The following is a 20423-nucleotide window of genomic DNA, read 5'->3' as shown; positions in this document are numbered from 1 at the left end:
TTATGCTAGAAATAACCAAGATGATAACAAAAATAGATTAGACAGACATTCCATTCACCATCAGTCAGAAGAGTAATGAAAAATGAAAGATGGAGACATGAGGGACGTTATTTTAAAAAAGTAAGGAATGGTTACCAGGAGGCCTTGAAGCAATACCATGTGTGATATTTTGTTGTAAGGTCAAAGATGTTTACATCTAGACGTTCCGCTAGCGGAACACCACTCCAATATCCAATGATAGGGCGTGGCGCGAAGTACAAACTCCTCGAAAATCCGAAAACTTCCATTTTTCAAACATATGACTATTTTACACCATTTTAAAGACAAGACTCTCCTTTATCTAACCACACTGTCCGATTTCAAAAAGGCTTTACAACGAAAGCAAAACAGATTATGTCAGCAGAGTACCCAGCCAGAAATAATCAGACACCCATTTTTCAAGCTAGCGTATAATGTCACAAAACCACAGCTAAATGCAGCACTAACCTTTGATGATCTTCATCAGATGACACTCCTAGGACATTATGTTATACAATACATGCATGTTTTGTTCAATCAAGTACATATTTATATAAAAAAAACAGCTTTTTACATTAGCATGTGACGTTCAGAACTAGCATTCCCTCCGAACACTTCCGGTGAATTTACTAAATTACTCACGATAAACGTTCACAAAAAACATAACATTTATTTTAAGAATTATAGATACAGAACTCCTTTATGCAATCGCGGTGTCCGATTTTAAAATAGCTTTTCGGTGAAAGCACATTTTGCAATATTCTGAGTAGATAGCTCGCCATCACGGGCTAGCTAATTTGACACCCACCAAGTTTGGTACTCACCAAACTCAGATTTACTATAAGAAAAATTGGATTACCTTTGCTGTTCTTCGTCAGAATGCACTCCCAGGACTTCTACTTCAACAACAAATGTTGGTTTGGTTCCAAATAATCCATAGTTATATCCAAATAGCGGCGTTTTGTTCGTGCGTTCAAGACACTATCCGAAGGGTAACGAAGGGTGACGTGCGGACGCGTATCGTGACAAAAAAATTCAAAATATTCCATTACCGTACTTCGAAGCATGTCAAACGCTGTTTAAAATCTATTTTTATGCGATTTTTCTCGTAAAATAGCGATAATATTCCGACCGGGAGTCGTTGTTTTCGTTCATAGACTGAAAAAGTAAAATGGACTCTTCACGTGCATGCGCACACCGGTCTCATTGTTCTCAGATCGACCACTTACCAAATGCGCTACTGTTTTTCAGCCAGTAACTGCAGAGTCATCATTCAACGTTCTGGCGCCTTCTGAGAGCCTATGGGAGCCTTAGAAAGTGTCACGTTACAGCAGAGATCCTCTGTTTTGGATAGAGATGACAAAGAAGGCCAAGAAATGGTCAGACAGTGTACTTCCTGTACAGAATCTTCTCAGGTTTTGGCCTGCCATTTGAGTTCTGTTATACTCACAGACACCTTTCAAACAGTTTTAGAAACTTTGGAGTGTTTTCTATCCAAAGCCACTAATTATATGCATATTCTAGTTTCTGGGCAGGAGTAATAACCAGATTAAATCGGGTACGTTTTTTATCCGGCCGTGAAAATACTGCCCCCTATCCATAACAAGTTAATACTGTTGTGCACCAGCAGAGGGTGTTACTACAGTAGAATGTGTATTCTGCCAACAATTTCTGTAATGTTGACCATTTAAACATGGAAGATAGATCGATCATTTCTTAAATCAGTTCCTAATAGTAGGTTTTAAATATTCTCTGAGTGTACAAAACATTCGGAACACCTTCCTAATATTGATTTGCAAGAACAACCTCAATTCATTGGGGCATGGACACTACAAGGTGTTGGAAGCGTTCCACAGGCAGGCTGGCCCATGTTGTCTCCAATGCTTTCCACAGTTGTGTCAAGTTGGCTGGATGTCCTCTAGGGCGTGGACCATTCTTGATACACATGTGAAACTGTTGAAGGTGAAATATCCAGCAGCGTTGCAGTTCTTGACACACTCAAACCAGTGCGCCAGACATTTATTACCATAGCCCGTTCAAAGGCACTTAAATCCATGTCTCAATTGTCTTTAACCTGTCTCCTCCCATTCATAAGTGATTGAAGTGGATTTAACAAGTGACATCAATAAGGGATCATAGCTTTCACCTGGATAGACCTGGTCAATCTATGTCAAGAGCAGGTGTTCCTAATGTTTTGTACACTCAGTATATGTTAGTGTAGACAGGTGACATACAGGTTCAGTGGCAGGATCCTCCATGGGGTTGAAGGCTGTGTCAGTGACCTCTGACCCCTCCTCACTGGGTCCAGATGGGTCTCCAGCTCCTCCCTTAGAGTGGGTAATTATTACCCACTAATTGGTTTACACCGGGTTGCAAGTATTGACTAAAATGGCCTCAATCATATTGGTCCCTGATTCAGATTTCAATAGGGGTTGAGAAAGAATTTTAGTCACTTTCTCACACGATTTCTTCCTATGACGCATTGACATTGACAGGGCGTGCACAGCCTCTAGAATCACAACCTTAGTTGTACCAGTGCGATAACCTTAAATTCTCTCAATTCTTACCAGTTGAGCAAAAACCCTGAAGCTGATCGGAATTCGTAACCAGGTTAAAGAGATAACAGAATTAACAACTAATACTTACCACTTCCAAAATCCCTCAGACACCTAAGTCATAACTAATTAATAATCATAATGAATAGATAATGCATAGGCAAAAGCTCAATATCACCTTTTGTTAAATACTAACCATTTCTCCTGGCTTTGTGGGTAATCGGGCCTCTTCTCCCTTTCCTCTGTGAGCAGAGTGACTTCTCGGAGTAATAATTCTGTGAGGTTCTCTATCAACGACACTGTAGCTTCTCTAACCTTTGGCTTCTCCTCTCCCCTTTGGCTTTTCTTCTTCTCTTCCCTTTGGCTTCTCTTCTTCTCTCCCCTTTTTATTTCCCCTTTGTCTTCTCTTCTTCTCTCCCCTGGCTCTGTGAAAGAGGTGTGATGGTGTGTACTGTTGAGAACCACCTAAGGTACGTTGGAAGAGGTGTGTAGAGAGGAGAAGAGTAGGGGGACAAGAGTACTGGACTCTCATCTCTCTCTGTGGTACGTTTGCATAAGAACAACAGACATGGGAAAAGACACACATTCTCTATAGGATGTACCTTGTATTCCAACTATGCAGTTGGACTACTACTTTAAATCAAACATTAAAATTGATTTGCTAGTAAAGATCAAGCTTTGACATTGTAAGATTGGTTCCTTGGTTTTAAAACAAATCCATTATTGAGTGGGTGTTTATATTAGAGACAAGTGGTGTCTCGGGAGATTTCAGTACACTCACGAGTGTGTCTGCGTCCAGGAACACACATTTGCTGTATTGGGTGAGGGTCCAACAGTGGAGCTTGGTAAAAGTGACCCCCAGTTCTGGTTGTCCCAGCCAAGATAGATGTGCTTGGTCTCCACTGTCCAGCATGTCCACCTGGACCTGGTCAAACCCATGGCCCAGGGCAGCCCTATCGGGAGAGAACACAGGATTTACTACAACTACAATCAGATTTTACATGACTTCAATACACAAAAAATACACTAGCTCCGCAGTGCACTCAGGATTGCAAAAGACTCCATCCAGTGAATCTAATACCCCCTTAACTGATGAGAGACAAAATACTGCATTTGTCTGATTTTTCAAGGACCTCTGTCACAGACAGAGTATAACTTCCATTCAAATTCGAATAGTTCATGCATCACTCTCCATGACTCAGCGATATCCTATTATATTTCTGTCCGAGATGCAGGGACTTCTCTCACCGTGCCTGGCTAGAGACATTAGTGGAGACCATCACAACAGTCTGGCGTGTGGTCCTGTGTCGTGGGTAAACACTGTCCTACCACCAGAGCCCCCATGCAGTAGCAGTCTGTGGTGGCACAGGAAGACAAAGGCCTGGTTTGCTGGTGGCACAGGAAGACAAAGGCCTGGTTTGCTGGTGGCACGACGAAGACAAAGGCCTGGTTCGCTGGTGGCACAGGAAGACAAAGGCCTTGTTCGCTGGTGGCACAGGAAGACAAAGGCCTGGTTCGCTGGTGGCACAGGAAGGAAGAGTGGGAGGTGTTATTTATAGAAATAGATGACTAACACCCAGCAGGGGAGTTTCACAGTTTTACAGTGCCATCAGCATTATGTTCTTTAAGAGTTAAAAGTAGTTCCTTTCTCAAGTTTTTTACCGAGAGTCAAGCACTTCCTCTTTTCCTCTTGCATTAAATTAGAGAGTGCAAGAGAGTGATGTCAATCAACTTGACACTGACAGGTTATATTAAAATGGTTATGATATAATGATGAGAACTTACCTGGCATGGTGTGTGACAGCGACTCCTCTAAATGAATTAACAACTTGAGGCAGAGGTAAAAGTGATAAATGGTATTAAAAGTGTCAAAGTGATAGATCAGGTCCTGCACCACTGGCAGAGAGGACTTGGCAGAAAATGCACTGGTTTCCCCTAAAATGAAACTCCAATATGTTGATGATACTGTAGTCCGACAGTCCAGCGAGTCCAGCAGTAGTAACTGTCCCAGTAGTAATCAAATTTTTTTTACAGCCATTTCGATTGGCTTTACAGCCTTTTCGATATTTGTAAATGCACTATGAGAGTTTATCTAAAGCCAGGGAGTGTGACCTCAAGCTGGTAGCTACACAAATACATCTGATGTTTTTAGACCAAGAGCAAATCAGAGAGAGTCTATTTGAGTTCTTGGTCATGTGTCACTGGTCATTTGACTAAAATGAAAACCTGCAGGGTTTAAGCAGGACCTTCAACAACTGTACTCTAGAGTCTGCAGTAGTCCAACCCCTGGAACTAAGTGCATAGTACTATGTACAGGTGCATTCCATTCACTGTACAACCGTTGGTCAATTTTCATGATATACAAATTAATGGTACTATGGACAACAACACTGATGTTGAAACTTGATGGAAAACAACATTAAATAAAAATACCAATCAATTGTAAAAAAGTTAACTTTATTGATAACAATAAGGTACATTATCAACAGCCCTCCATTGTCTTTCAGAGAAGGAATTAAACTTCCTTCAAAACACACAAAACAACTAACTACAATCAACTAAGTCAACAAATGATTTCCTGTATTGGTAAAGAATAAGCAGTAACACTTCTTCAGTTACAGTTACATAAAAGATTTTAATTACATGTGCTGAAAGTTAAAGGAGAACAAAAATGGCATATATCACACAGCAAAAAAGCAGCAGCGCTTTTATATGCATTCTTCATTAGCATTTACAGCACAAGTGACATGGTGGAATATGCTGGTTTTCCAGTTTGGTATCAACCCCAGCTATCAATTTCTATTCTTATCTGTATTGCATCAGAAATAAAGTAATCATACATACAAATCTTAAACAAGTATAACTTAAAAATAACCACTTCTCAGTATAAATGTTGTTTTGTAAATAAACATGCACAATGCATTTTTTTTTTTTACATTTCTGTTTATTTACCATGTGCATTTATGGTATCTTTCCTCACATAAACACTAACGAGTGGCTTGCACCCCAAGCAATTAACTTACTAGAAGACAAAACGTGATGCAGCTAAAAGTTCAGCTTGAAACCAATCCTCATCCCAAATAGTACCCTACACATTCTTTTCATATCCACCAAAATAATCCCTTTCTCTAAAGCACTTTTTCCATTATACCTTAATCTATACAAACATTTCTAAATCCTTCTATTAAAATGTTATCCAATTAATAAGTACATGAGTGTGCCATGTTGTAAAATTATCCTTTGTGTGCATGGTTTGTTTTGATTAGTGTAACTACAGACTCGCCTGGGTTATATTTTAAAACAAGCGCTGACATTTGATGAAAAGAGAGATCCTACTGCCAATCAGAATTTAATAGACGTGGAGACAGTTAAAGTAAAACAAATATGAAAGCTATGTGCAATGTAAACACAGACAAATGTCAAATGTAGTTGTGGATACCAGCTAGGCCTACTAAAGTATGAAATTAAAATGAAATGAAAAGTGATGAAAAATCAGCATGTTGAAAGACAATTGTTTGGTACTGCACAATATACAATGAAAATGATCGATACATCTTCGATGCAAAAAACATGTATTCAAGTTGTAAATCTAAGTGTCTTTACACAGCTAGATAAGGCAAAAAAAAAATACATATAACTAACATTCTCCAAAAGTTAAATTCTAAATGAAAGACAAATGAAAAAATATATATAGATTTTATTGTATTTTTTGCCCACTGACGTCTCCAGCAGACAGTTGATACCTGCTGATGGAAGAAGGTGTTTCTTTGCTAAAGGTGAGGTTCCTCTATGATGATCTGATCGAAGTTAGGAGGACCTGAGCAAGTTGCTCATCACTGGAATCAGAGGAAGCACAGAAATAATGGTTATGTTACGTTAACAAAACAAAAAAACAATACATTGGAATTTAAAAGAACTTAAAACCCTTATCAGCAGACCTTTTCCGAGCGTTCCTTTGCCCTAATCTGTAGGAAAGAAGCAAGAAGCAAGATCCACCCAGAGAAAAGGCAGGAAAACAGAAGAGGAATACTAGATGGAGATAGTAGGTAGGCAGTATTTAGGAAGGTAGTAGATAGTGTAGGTAGTATATTGGAGTAGTGGGTAGTATATTGTAGGAGAGGGAGAGGGACTAGTGAGATCGTGTAATAACTAGTGCTTACATTGGGGACCAGACTGAGCTCCACGTGCGTTCTTTCCACTTTCTGGGTCTACACCTGAATGAAGAAATACATAAGCATTTACATCGAAGAACATGTTATGTGCCACAGACAACTTTATAGTGGGACCTCTAGACCCTTGTATCTTGCCCTGAGACATGGTTGTAGACTTGTATTAGATGCCATACAGGGATCTACAGCCAGGGCAACCTTGTATCCACTACTACACATAATGTACTGTACATATCCCAATCCCATTCACTCACCTCCCTGAATCTTGAAACACAGTTTCTTCTTCTGGTAGGCAAAGTAGCTGGAGGCAGCACCAAGGAGGGCCACTCCTATTGCACTCACTACGCCAGCGATCTGACCAGATCCAGCTTCTACATCTACACAACAAAAAGATCCATTGTCGTTGTTGTTCAGTTGATAAGGTTACGCTAGATGTTTTCTCTCTGACTGATTCTTATTAACCTTCCTGCTGTGTTCCGGTCGAATTGGACTGATTTACAAGTTTTCTCTCTGAAAATTGTAGTTCATTTAATCTGATTGTCATAAGGTTCCATGACTTTGTCCACACAGGGCATCTGAATACACAAAATACATTTTGATGATTTTTGATGTTTTATTTAACTTTTGTACAGCTGTGGTGTTCCCGGTCAAAAATGACTGGTCATTGGAAATGAATGGGTGAGACTACAATTACTGTATAAAATTGAGTTCAGGCACATGCCCATTCATCAGATGGACACACTTCCTTTCCCAGACCCCCAAATGCATGTGTGTTTGAGCAAACACACACACACACACACACACACACACACACACACACACACACACACACACACACACACACACACACACACACACACACACACACACACACACACACACCTCACTCCCATTCTTGGCTTCCATGGCAACCCCCACAGGAACCTTTCCCCAATAGCATCTTTCCCAACAGCAACCACACCTGTTGGCATTCTTACAAACAATCGCAACATTGTTTCAATAATATATAGAACTTTTTTTGCAGCTCTGGTATATAAAGCTTTTTTGAAGCCTTGCTCACAATTCATTCTGTGGCAGCACAATGACCAAACGATATACTGCATGTGAGGCTATTGATCATATCTTTTATCATGACACTGGTGAGGAGGAGAGAGTCCTTGTTAAACTTTGACACAAATTAGTCTGTGATAAATAACACAATATGTTTCATCTGAGTATTAATCCATAATTAATCTGTAAATAATCCATACATTATGCTTTTTTTACTCATAAACGAGTTGTATGAGCTCAGGTCAATGAGGCCTACAGGCCATTAATAGCAAATAGAAGTTCAAACCTTGTAATGTTCACAAGAACTTAAGTTGAAAAAAGATCTAACACAACATTAGGTGATAATATATGTATTATTATGGATTTATAATCAGCTATAATGGGGCGGTAATTTTGGACCAGGAACACAGAATGAATTAACATGACACAGGAGGGTTAAAGTCTATTAAAGAAAGTGTGTGTGAGTGAGGCTATTATTCATGTTGCATAACTTGCCTTTTTTTTTTCAAAAACATAAGGCTCTAGTCTAGTTGCACACCAATGGAAAACATTTTGGAACTATACCATAATTCCACCAGGTGGTGGTCGAGAGCCTTTTCATGATGGCATCTGGTTGTAATGTGCTGGCAAAGTATTTCTGGGTAGAAAATAGTGCAACAACAGAACACTATGGGGTCTGAAACACAAATATTCCAGTTTCTCTTTAAAAACATCTTTAAACTATCTCGACAAAAAAACATGAAACCTCAGAGAAAGCCACAACGCAGTTGTGAAGGACATAACGCGAACCCAACTCCAAGGACACAGAAAGTAACAAACAAAGAAATACACAATGGGATTAAAGTGAACAAACACTTGAACTTTTGATGAATAAACCTTACATACAAGTAAAGACTGTTTTTTCCCATAGAGAACCACTGTGAGTAATAGTGCATTGAAACAGGGTGGTGCCCAGAGTAAAAACTGGATGACACCCCAACAAACGGTGACTTACTGCTGGAGAATGCAACCTACCGCCTCTGGCTACAATCGTACAGTTCAGTCCAATAACCTTCACTCACAGTCACACATGCAAGCTATATTCTTCAAGAGCCGGGTGCATGGATTCCATCAACAGAAACCATGCTATGTGTTATACCAGAACACCATAAATCAGAACACCGTTCAGTAGGCTTTATTAACATCTGAAGGAATACAACAACAGACAAAGAGACGACAATAGCAATGTGTTGATAACTAACCTCTCTGCTGTAACACGCACAAGAAAAAGAGGTAGTACTTCTAACATGGTAAGACGCGTTGTAATGGAAACAATATTTTGTATTTGAATGCAAGTGGCCAAGGAAACATACCCCAATGAAAAAGACATCCTTCAACCTTACAGGAACATTCACCGTGATACATAAATCATTTGTAAACGCACAAGATTGTATAACCTCTTCTGGCTTAGCAAATATATCCTTCAGCATTTCAGAATAAGTAATTCATGTAGTCAATATTGGAAGATGAGAGAACTGCATGTAAGTTTGTTCTAGAACACATTAGCACAAAAAAGTGTTGGATCTTTCAACCGAGTGCTGTGAAGTTTGGCTATGCTAGGAATGTGTGCCGACTAGGCCTCTGTGAGGGGCTGTTAGGACTAGGCTACAAAAGCCTTAGTAAGTAACAGGCTTAGGGTACAGTAATGACGGGCATGTAATGACAGGATGCGACACAGGAAAAACATTTAAACAAAGACCTTCCCAAGAGTGTCAGACATCTGTTTTACATCTGGACTATGACCCATAATTGTCCAAATTTGTAAACATAGAATGCTTCTCTAGCCTTTTTACATCTTCATTATTTTTGCATTAATTGACATGTCATCTGGAAAGACTATCACACAAGAAGGAACACACATATGAAACAACTACATGCAATGCATAAGAATGCCTCAAAAACCATACTAACCGTGGAAAATGTGGTTTCCACTGGCAAGTGGCCAAATATGCAGCCAAAAAACGGAGGGGCCAATAAAATAACCTTGATAATATCCGGAACCACTGTCTTTAGGCTTATAGCTGTAACATTTTACAAAACAGAATCCCATAAGCTCAACACACAGGGATGATTCAGAAACTGTGACTTCAGAAAGTAAAGAGAAGGGTGGGGTGTCAGAGGGGATGAGAGCACACCCACTCCTTAAGGGATAAAACCTCTGAACTTTGTACTAACCCTAGCTTTAACCCAGTGAAAACTGGAGCCTACACTCAGAAAAAAAGGATCTCTCTAGAACCTAAAAGAGTTATTTGGCTGTCCTATAGGAGAATCCCGTTTGGTTCCAAGTAGAACCAAAGAGAGTTCTACATGGAACCCAAAAGGGTTATCCTATAGGGACAGCTGAATAAACCGTTTGGAACCATTTTTTCTAAGTGTACAAACCATTGCTTTGTAAGATCAGCCCTGAGAGGTGTTTTAAAGCACCTCAAACTTTTAACACCACGTAAACACCTAATCAGAACACTCCCTCATATCTGAGCACCAATCAGAACATAGCTGGATAGATGACTTCCTGATTCCTGAATGTCACTGGAGGCTCATTCATTGGCCCACATCCAAAAGCTCCATGACCTTCTCTAACAGAGGCAACACTGCTTGCTTTATGTTGGATATCCAAACATGGACACCCTCTGGCATGTTAGCATCTAGCATCTTCAGGAATTGGCCCCACAGTAGGTCTAGATCTGCAACGACACAGAATCGTACCTGGGTTTTAGGCTATGGCCAATAGTGTGCACCCAATCAAGCCAATCAGAGTTAATTCCCCTTTGTATCCCAAACCAATAGTTCCCAATGTTCCCATAAAGCTTACTGTACTTATTTACCCAGAAGTTAAACTATATTTCTTGCTACTTAGGAAAATATTGCAATCCTCAAGCCTCCACTTGCACTATTTGATGAGGGAATCCTCAAAGCATGTTTCAACACATTTAGTTTGATAGACCTCATCCGCTCAGCGCAGCCCTTTCATTTGTTACATTATTATTGTGTGCTGTGTTTGGATTGAAACAGGAAGTATAAAACAACATAATCCGACCGTGAGGAGCACACACTAAAACCAGGGAAACAATCAGCCAACTTCCTCTGAGAGAGAAAACGGATATGACTATAAAAGCACAGAGCTTAGTCCCTCAAGAGGTGTGGGAAGAATTCTTTGTCACTGAGAATCTTCATACTGCAGGCCTTTGACACCATTGTAAAGATGAGTGGTAAGAGTTAAATGAAAGGACTGGGTGTGGGTACAGTGGGCGAATACAGACTCTAAAGATTCCACCTAAATCTGGTGCGAAATAGCCAGAGAAATAGCCGTTCAACTTGACAAACGGCACCCCATATAATTCCCCCTCTGAGACGCTTGATAATTAACATTATTTATTGTGGAAATAAATGGATTGATTGTTTTACCTTGAGGTTGATCTGCAGGAGCACCACCTCCTCCTGAACAGGGAAAAAGTAAGCGAGAAAGTAAGCAATAAATCCATGTTTGTGTACTTTGATTTTTCAGTATTACTGTTTTGAATCAGTTTTACTAGCAGCATGCAAGAACTTCAGACAAACTTCAGGCGAACCGAAAGTGCTATAATGGCCTACCATTGGGATCTGAGGGAGCTGGGTCAGCGGCACGTGCTATATATATATTGTTTTTTAAAACAGAGCGAAGTGAGATGCACTTCTACTCCCTCTTAGAATCTGTAGTATATACTTCTAGACATACTGTACATATGTCACGACTTCCGCCGAAGTTGGTGCCTCTCCTTGTTCGGGCGGTGTTCGGCGGCCAACGTCACCGGCTTTCTAGCCTCCACCGATCTACATTTCTTTTTCCATTTGTTTTGTCTGTATTGTACACACCTGGTTCCCATTTCGTTTGAATTATTTCCCTATTTAACCCTCTGGAGCCATCATGGTTTTGTGCGTGTTTATTGTTGTCAGTTGTCTCGTTTATGTGATTCTGGATTTTCGTTCTCCTTGTTGGAGGATTATTTTGGAGTAAAGTTACTATTATTACTCATCTCTGTGTCCTGCGCCTGACTCCGCCTTACCCACATCACCTAGACTCTGACAACATAGAAGTAGCTAGAGAGGCCTGTGTGTGCTATTTACATGTATGTGCAAATGTTCATGAAGACTTCAGAGATTTATTGCATAAAGACTTCATAGACTTGGTCAAATATTTCCAGATTCCTTTCAACATGTCGTCTTTAGCTTTCTAAAGCTCTCGTCCAAAGGGGCTCTAGTCATTAACTGTGAGGGCTGAAATCTTTCCCTTACACCAAGTTAGATGACAGTTCATTTCAGTTTGTTTCCAGCTCCTCTGGACTCTCCACAGTATCATGCAGGATAGCATCAGACTAACAGGCATATGGCACTAATTACATTGGTAACCATGAGGGGTTTTTCTCTTCCCTATTTCTGCTTTTTTCTCTCTTTTGTAAAGAACAAGTAATTACTTCCATTCTACGTGACTAAGAGGAAAAAGAGAAAGGAAATGCGTATACAGTTTTAAGACAGAACGGTTGTTTTAGTCCACAGGGAATTTAGCACTGCAATTAATTTTAATATGGCAACAATGGATCATTTCTGTCGGGTCCCCAGCCTCCCCGACATACTCTATTGTGCGTATTTTGACGTATGCTAGTCTGAGTAGAAACTACTCTCCCTCAACAGTAAGATTGCAGGCCTATTGTTGGAAGTCAAACCCATTAACTAATTTGTTTGAACAACACCCTTTGTCTTGCCTGTGCCACTGCTTCTAAACTTATTTCATAACAGAAATTCAACAATAAAAGCCCTAAATGTCCTACCTCCTCCTCCACCTCCCTTGCCGGGATCAGGCTTGTAGTCACCGTTATCGCTCACATCAAACAGGTCTTTGTCTCCGAAGGACCCGCCACCTTCCAGATGAAAACAGTATAGCAACAGTGAGTCAGTAACAATTATCATTGTTTTCCTGAGAGTCCATAATAACAATACACAGTAGCACACACATAGTATATGATCATCAAACTGAGGAAATAAATTAATATATCCAATGCTTAGTACCGGTGCCTCCATCTTTAGGTGGAACAACAGCTGGTTTACCCGGTACAGGATCTATGGATGATAGACATTACAGAACAAGGAAGAGGAGTGGGAAGTTATATTACATTATAACACGTTATCATAACATTATAATATGTTTTCACACTGGGAAGCATGCCACTAGTGCCTCATACCATTTCCTCCGACATTAGATGTGAAAATATCAGTGCCTACAATCACTTAAGCTCTTAAGTGAAAGTGACAGTGTGGTTTAGCAGGTTTTGAAAGCTCAAGAGGCCCAGCTTCTTATCAAGAGAAGTGAGAGTGTGAGAGTCACTGGACGCAAAGCAGAGGGAATCTCCTTTACATACCCAGCCATCACCATGTCTCAAGACATCTCAAGACGTCTCAAGACAAAAGGTGATTGCTGGGTATGTAAAGGCTGCTGAGGAAAAGCTTAATCATAGATAACAGTGGGTATGATTCATCACAAGCCCGGTTGATTGCTTGATTGAATTATTGATTAATTGTTTGTTTGTTTGTTTGATTGGGTTAAGTAAACAGGGAGGGAGGGACAAAGAGAGAATCCCCAATATAGACCTGCACCAAATAGAAAGACTTCTTCCCTAGACTGAGAACCTAACAATGACTTTGACTTTACCTGGACCCAAGGCATCAGACAGGTCAAAACCCATCCCATCTATGAAGAGAAAATATAACAGAAAACATTCTATGATTGTATCATTTACAATGGATGACATCTCGCATCTTGAGGTCAATACTAGGTTTGCTTTAGGAATCAGAACCAGGGCCTAAAATTAACTGTTTGGTCTGCAGCCACTGTGACAGGTACTCGCCACTCAGATTTTTTACCAGCCAAAACATTTTTATTTATTTTTTTTTAATTACAAGTGATGGGTGTTACTTCAGCTGGTTGAGTTAATTTACTTACCATCAGCTGGTTTTTTGGGATCTACTGGTGCGGGAGCAGGACGGCCAGGTTTGGGATCTGGAAAGGGCATCAAGTATATCAACTATAAGAGCATTGTATTCCACATTGGGAAAATGATTGGACAAATGATTGGACAACATATTTAGTCAAGAACACATTAAATAAACACATTGACGTATCCATAAAATCTAAATCATCTGAGAACAGAAAGAAAATCTTAGTTGAAATACATGAGCTATCCATTCATTTGACATTTGTCGGCCATAGATGCCTTTCTAGTTCCACCTTCTTTAGGAGGGATCCCAGCTGGTTTCTCAGACTCTTAGAAGAGGAAAGGTGAATCAAGGAAAATCAATTAAAAAAGCCTCAACATTAAACCATAATTCCCAGGATTTTCACCTTTGAGTTTGACCATTTTAAAGCCAGGAAAGGAAAACTTAGAAATATAGCATAATAAGATAAGGTGATCCAGGCTGGGATTTGCTGAAAGGGATGGGTGTTTAATTTAGCCAGTTATTACTGGTTGAATATAACTGAATACCATAACAGTATAACTATACAATTTGATGGAGTTATAAATCTATCACCCAAACTTGATGAACCCTTAAAGCAAATCAGTAAAAAAGAAATCCGACACAAGGAATGATCCAATCTTATTATCCCAGCACCAACGAGCTGATGAGAGACTTAACACAGCTACCTGTTGAATGGGAAGTGTAACCAAATGTAAGTCTGATATATAGAAAAGTTCAAGAGTAAAACCAACACCAACTTAGACAAAGAGGGAGCCATCTACACCTATTATTGTGTCACTTTACCTTCTGGACCAAGAGCATCGAATAGATCTAATCCTCCTCCTGGAGATGAAGAAATGTAATAACATTTATTTATGCTTATAGCATGATTATAACACTGTCAACACAGAAGAATCTGGTCATGCAGAGGGGTATTTGAAGAAGTGTGACAACACAAAGATAATCCTTGCATAGATTTGATAAGAGTCCCTTCAGGGGCTGGGCCACCCTACAGTCACATGCTGTGCTCATATTCTGTTTCTTTAAAGTGGTTCATGATGTGGTTCATGTTGAGTCATATGAGTTGTGACTAATGAGTTGTCTATCTTCCCTTGCTAGTGACTTCTTGTTGACTTCCAGAGTTTGTTTCATCCCACAGTCAGTGTTATATTATGTGACAGGGTTCCCTACCTGGACTGGGATCCTTTGCAGGTTTCTTTGGCTGTTTTGGAATAGCAGTTGCCTTAGGTTTATCTATACAAAGAGAGAGAGGTTTTTTTTGCCTTTCATAAAATCATTAATCACATTTCATCTATAAATCTATAAGGCTGGAAATGTTAACAAAAAAAATATCTGTACTATAATAACAGGATCATCATGTGTTATGAGTATTAAGAATTAAAATGGTCATTTCTAATCATATATAAAAGATTTTCAGAAGGCCTACATTATATTTGGACATGAAATCCTGTTCAGTAATAACTAATTAACCAATTTGCATTATGCAAAATGCATTCAACTGGATCAGAGCCAGACAGCGCTGTGAGCAGTGCTACAAATAGGCAGAGGAGGAAGACGTACCACCTGAACATGGTGAGGAACAGCCATTACACCTGTTTCATCAATATGAACTACATCTACAGTTGGCTTACCTATCAACAGACATAAAAAAAAAAGATAAAGAAACTTACCAAAATCTAAGGCATCAGCTAGATCAAAGTCTGTGGGACAAAAATGAAATACTATTGGTCAGCCACAATGTCCAAGACAACGCCAACACACCCACAACACTGGCTGTCTACGCATCTTAGTTAGCACCACTTTCTACTCAACTAACTCAACTAGCTGTTTTAACTGTGTGCTAAAAAGGTTCCATGGAACCACCAGTTGCTATGTGCATGACTGATATTGTGACAGTGTTTGTGCTACTTAACAGCAGGTTGGACATCCTGTATTGGTTGCCTGGCGAGGTTTTGTTATGAAGGAACTGGCCTTGCCTGGCATGCAGTCAGTTGCCACTACAGTCAGTTTCAGTTTGAAGGTTTGAATGACTCATAGGCAGCTGAAACCGGAGAGCTGTCTCCTTGAACACTCTACTTTCTCTACTCTGCCTTGGCTGTAGTTAAACCTTTAGGAATTAACCAGGCTAAGACTGAACTAGCACACTAACTAATTAACTAATTACCTAATTAGCCAACCCACTTAAAATAGAGGCCTCCCAGTTTTGTGTACTGCGTCTGAACCCCTCGACTGTATAGGAATAAGGTCTCAAGTGAAACTGAGCAGAAAAGTCAGATAGTTGCTTCTTACACTGTAAAACCAAGTGTTTAGGATCTGAACACATATCTAAACTAACACTTTTCTGAGACACTTTTTAACACACATCAAGGCATTTAGAATTTAAATGAAAACACATCACAGTGTTTAGATTGTAACCAACAGGACATGTTTATTCATTGTAACACTTTTTAACCACATGAACACGTTTATTCAGCACAAGGCGTTTAGGTTTTAAAAACTAAACACTGGGGGTGTTGCTTTAACACTGTAGGGAGTAAAGCTGTATTTTCATATTTCCCAGCATGCCTCTCAAGTGAATGTGAGCAATGCCAACCCATGACTGTGTTTGTTAGTGACAGAGACATCGTTGTTGCAATAAATTCAGTCCAAGTGACTACTTAAATTAATCTGTAACCCTTTAGGACCACATATTGTACATTGAGTGTATAAACATTGGGAACATCTGCTCTTTCCATGACATAAACTGACCAGGTGAAAGCTATGATCTGTTATTGATGTCACTTGTTCACTTCAATCAGTGTAGATGAAAGGGAGGAGTATGGTTAAAGGGTTTTAAGCCTTCAAACAATTGAGACATGGATTGTGTATGTGTGCCTTTCAGAGGTTGAATAGGCAAGACAAAATATTAAGGTGCCTTTGAACGGGGTATGGTAGTAGGTGAACTGCAACACTGCTGGGTTTTTGACGCTCAACAGTTTCCCGTGTGTATCAAGAATGGTCCACCACCTAAAGGACATCCAGCCAACTTGACACAACTGTGGGAAGCATTGGAGTCAACATGGGCCAGCATCCCTGTAGAATGCTTTCGAGACCTCGTAGAGTCCATGCCCCAACAAATTTAGGCTGTTCTGAGGGCAAAAGGGAGTGCAACTCAATAGTAGGAAGGTGCTCCTAATGTTTTGTACACTCAGTGTACATTTAATAAGGCCTCGACATTGTAGTCTGAAAATCTTGGCTTATGTGCCACATCAGACCATAAGCAGGATGCTGGTTTATGATGTAATTAGTAATTCCTATCAGACTCCAGCCAGAGGGAGGACATCCAAGAATTTGAAAATTGTATCACCCACAACCTGAAGTCAGAATGACTGCTATGGTGAATGACTTGGCAAACAAGACAACCTGAACCAGTGGTTCCCAACCAGGGGTACTAGGACCCCCAGGGTTACTTGACCTAGCCACAAGGGTACTTGAGAATACCCATGAGACTATAGACCTACTAATAAAATACCCATGAGGGGTTAAATCAGGCCAGAGCAAATTCTGTTGTGGTACACTAAATGCAATAGTTTGGAAACCACTGACCTAAACCATCTAAACTAAAACATCCATCTTAGTAACGGGTGCAATAAGTCCAACCCCTCACAGATTGGATTATTTTTTTGTTTTATTAAGTTATTTATCTTTGTATAGTATAACATCAATTAATCAATCAATGTGTATGAGGAAACATAGATTTTAAAACAAACTATTCTAAAAATCAACCTGCAACAAAGCATGCTGGGAAATATGATAATGAGGGCCCCTCCCATGTCTTTTTCACTCTGAGAGAGTTATCAGAAATGAACTCAACACAGCCAAGTAATAACAACACCATGCGATTGAAAAGATTTCTTGAATCAAATGTCCTGTCCAGTAAGGTGACAGACATTCCTAACAATGATCTGAATAAGGCATGGGAAGTCACATACATTTCTAATGACTAAATGCACTCTAATCAGGATGATGGGAATGTAAACAGTAGTGTTTAAAAACTGAATACTTAAGAGATATATGCGTTCTCCTGGTTGGAAACTGACTGGAAAAAGCTGACTATCATGTTTAATCTTGCAATCTAAATGCCTTTGATTAAGATAATAACCTTTATTGGCTAATCTAAATGCCTAATGTTTAAGTTTTAAACACTGACATTTGGGTTATAAACATGTCACATGTTTCATGGTTTTACAGTGTACTTTCAGAAGAAAGACCAACAAGCTATTAACTGTATCAACTAACTAAATATAACCCACTTGTACTAATTATTTCACTGTGTGCTGGACACTTGAGGTAATGATGGGGTAGTATAAAACAGTCAGTTCAGTCTGGCTTTTAAATCTAGACATCACATTTGTCATCATGAAGACAGCGTGCCCATCTGGGTATGCCTGTTGTCAACTCTAGCCAATCCTGGAGCAGCCTCACACAACTAGCAAATGTATTGCCAACTAAGTTTGTTGGAGCTACTTTTTATCTGTATATTTTTCAACTGACACACAAGTACAGAGAGCCTACAAAAAAAACAAGGTTGGCTGAGCGGGCCTTGGCTTGAAAGTGTCTTGAAAGAAGAAAAACTTAAGCGAGAGAGTTGTTAGTATGCAGTACAGGGAACTGTGTTCTGCAAACCTCCCTTACCTTTCAGTAATTCAATCCTGTTAGAAAACAAAACACTCTCTCTGTGCCTTTCAGACTTGCTTTTCAAAGTTGTGCCCAGTCGTGCCAGTTAGCATTGCATGCACATGTGCTTCCCTATGAGCCAAAGACACTACCCTGATTATAAAGGGCAGACTAGACACACCCTTGAGTCATACACTACCACACTAAGATGAGTCAGAACTCTTCTGAGAGCATGGATTATAAAACTGTACAAGAAGTACACAAGTGTTGTAGTAGTCTACACGTTTGTAACAGTGTTATACTGCCTTGCTGTTAAAAACGTCTTCAGGATCAGTAGGTCCCCTGTGGGACGGTTGAGCTAACATAGGCTAATGCAATTAGCATGAGGTTGTAAGTAACAAGACAATTTCCCAGGACATAGACATATCTGATATTGGCAGAAAGCTTAAATTCTTGTTGATCTAACTGCACTGTCCAGTTTACAGTAGCTATTACAGTGAAAGAATACCATACTATTGTTTGAGGAGAGTGCACAGTTTTGAACATGAAAAGTTCTTAATAAACAAATTAGGCACATTTGGGCAGTCTTGATACAACATTTTTAACAGAAATGCAATGGTTCATTGGATCAGTCTAAAACTTTGCACATACACTGCTGCCACTTAGTTGCCAAAATCTTAATTGCACCTGGGCTGGAATAATACATTATGGCCTTTCTCTTGCATTTCAAAGATGATGGTACAGAAAAACTACAAAGAAAACAGTTGTTTTTTTCTTTGCATGATCTTTTACCAAATCTAATGTGTTATATATTCTCCTACATTCCTTTCACATTTCCACAAACTTCAAAGTGTTTCCTTTCAAATGGAACCAAGAAAATACATATCCTTGCTTCAGGGCCTGAGCTACAGGCAGTTAGATTTGGGTATGTCATTTTAGTCGAAAATGTGCCCTAACCCAAATAGACATAACACATAGGGGAGACGCAGACATGGAATTTCCCAGTCTATTTTCTTGCCTAAATCTATAAACGTATTACTACTACTTGTAGGCCAATCTTGTGTGTACCTTGTCCAACGGATGGTCCTAAGCAAGACGTATAACTTTAAATAGGCCTACGTTACCATCAACAGAACAACAAAAACAACAAGTAAACAACAACAATAATAGCAATGATCATCATTATCGTCATATTATTATCATTATCATAATAGCTATTCATAATAGGCCTAATAATGGCTTAGTTATGTATCCTGGGTGGACAAAAAAAAACCTTACCTTGTGTTTTCGTCCCTATAGCAAGGGTTACAAGCAAGGCAATCCATAAGCAAGATTTCATGTCTGCTGAATAGGAAAGAAAACAAAAGTTTTCCTGAATTATCCGATGCTGGATCGATATGACTATTTTAACGAATTCCTTGCTCAGAGTTCTTTGTCAAAATAAATCGGTAACTTTAGGGTGTGTCAACGTGCGGTGCTGTCCCCTTCCTGTTGCCTACCAGTACTCGAGTGTTCTCCAGTTACAGAGAGGCAGTCAACTGTCCAACAGAATGAAAGAGCAGTCAGGGTGTGTGTGCTGTGGTAACTTCATAAAATAAAGGCGTTACCCTGGCCGCGCATCAGGTCACAAGCTGAGAGTAGCGAGGGGCAGAAGCCTAAATTTACATTGCTGTTGTTGCCTATCACCATCAACTGATTGAAAATTAATGTAATTATCCTTACTCAAACGGTATATGAACTGTCTCTATTCAAGGGAAATTATTATTTTATCAGCATATGCGTATAGGCTACACAAAGGCTATTTTGCATCAATGTCATGTTTATGATGTAAAATAATAGAACACTACGTTAAATTATTTCCCAAATACTCCTCAGCAGATCCAAATGTGTGGTACTCCCATAACACATTGGCTATTTGAACGGGGCG

General features: G+C 39.6%; 1 protein-coding gene across 6 annotated transcripts; it reads right to left on the bottom strand.

Annotated features, from left to right (window-relative positions):
• Window positions 1–5011: 5011 nt before the first annotated feature.
• On the bottom strand, window positions 5012–20118 carry LOC100846959 (CD99 molecule). 6 transcript variants are annotated; one of them, XM_014149910.3, is made up of 13 exons: window positions 19996–20118; window positions 19775–19840; window positions 15511–15540; window positions 15011–15073; window positions 14624–14662; window positions 13806–13862; window positions 13515–13553; window positions 12875–12925; window positions 12637–12726; window positions 11237–11269; window positions 6997–7119; window positions 6734–6787; window positions 5910–6409 (listed from the first exon to the last, which is right to left on the bottom strand). In XM_014149910.3, the coding sequence occupies exons 2-13, from the start codon at window positions 19833–19835 to the stop codon at window positions 6381–6383; spliced, it is 669 nt and encodes a 222-aa protein (XP_014005385.1). In that variant the 5' UTR covers window positions 19836–19840; window positions 19996–20118; the 3' UTR covers window positions 5910–6380.
• Between the last annotated feature and the right edge of the window lie 305 nt (window positions 20119–20423).

This window comes from Salmo salar, chromosome 16 (assembly GCF_965601325.2).
Source record: "Salmo salar chromosome 16, fSalSal1, whole genome shotgun sequence".
Taxonomy (NCBI): domain Eukaryota; kingdom Metazoa; phylum Chordata; class Actinopteri; order Salmoniformes; family Salmonidae; genus Salmo; species Salmo salar.
This window is presented reverse-complemented; position numbering and strand designations above follow the sequence as displayed.

Bases quoted from the DNA above. Each gene is read 5' to 3' on its own strand.
- LOC100846959 (XM_014149910.3), bottom strand. From the start codon at position 19,835: ATGAAATCTTGCTTATGGATTGCCTTGCTTGTAACCCTTGCTATAGGG. The intron at 13,863-14,623 runs GTAAAGTGACAC...TGCCCTTTCCAG, and splicing joins CGATGCTCTTGGTCCAGAAG to ATCCCAAACCTGGCCGTCCT. The intron at 6,410-6,733 runs GTAAGCACTAGT...CTCTGATTCCAG, and splicing joins AGCTCAGTCTGGTCCCCAAT to TGATGAGCAACTTGCTCAGG.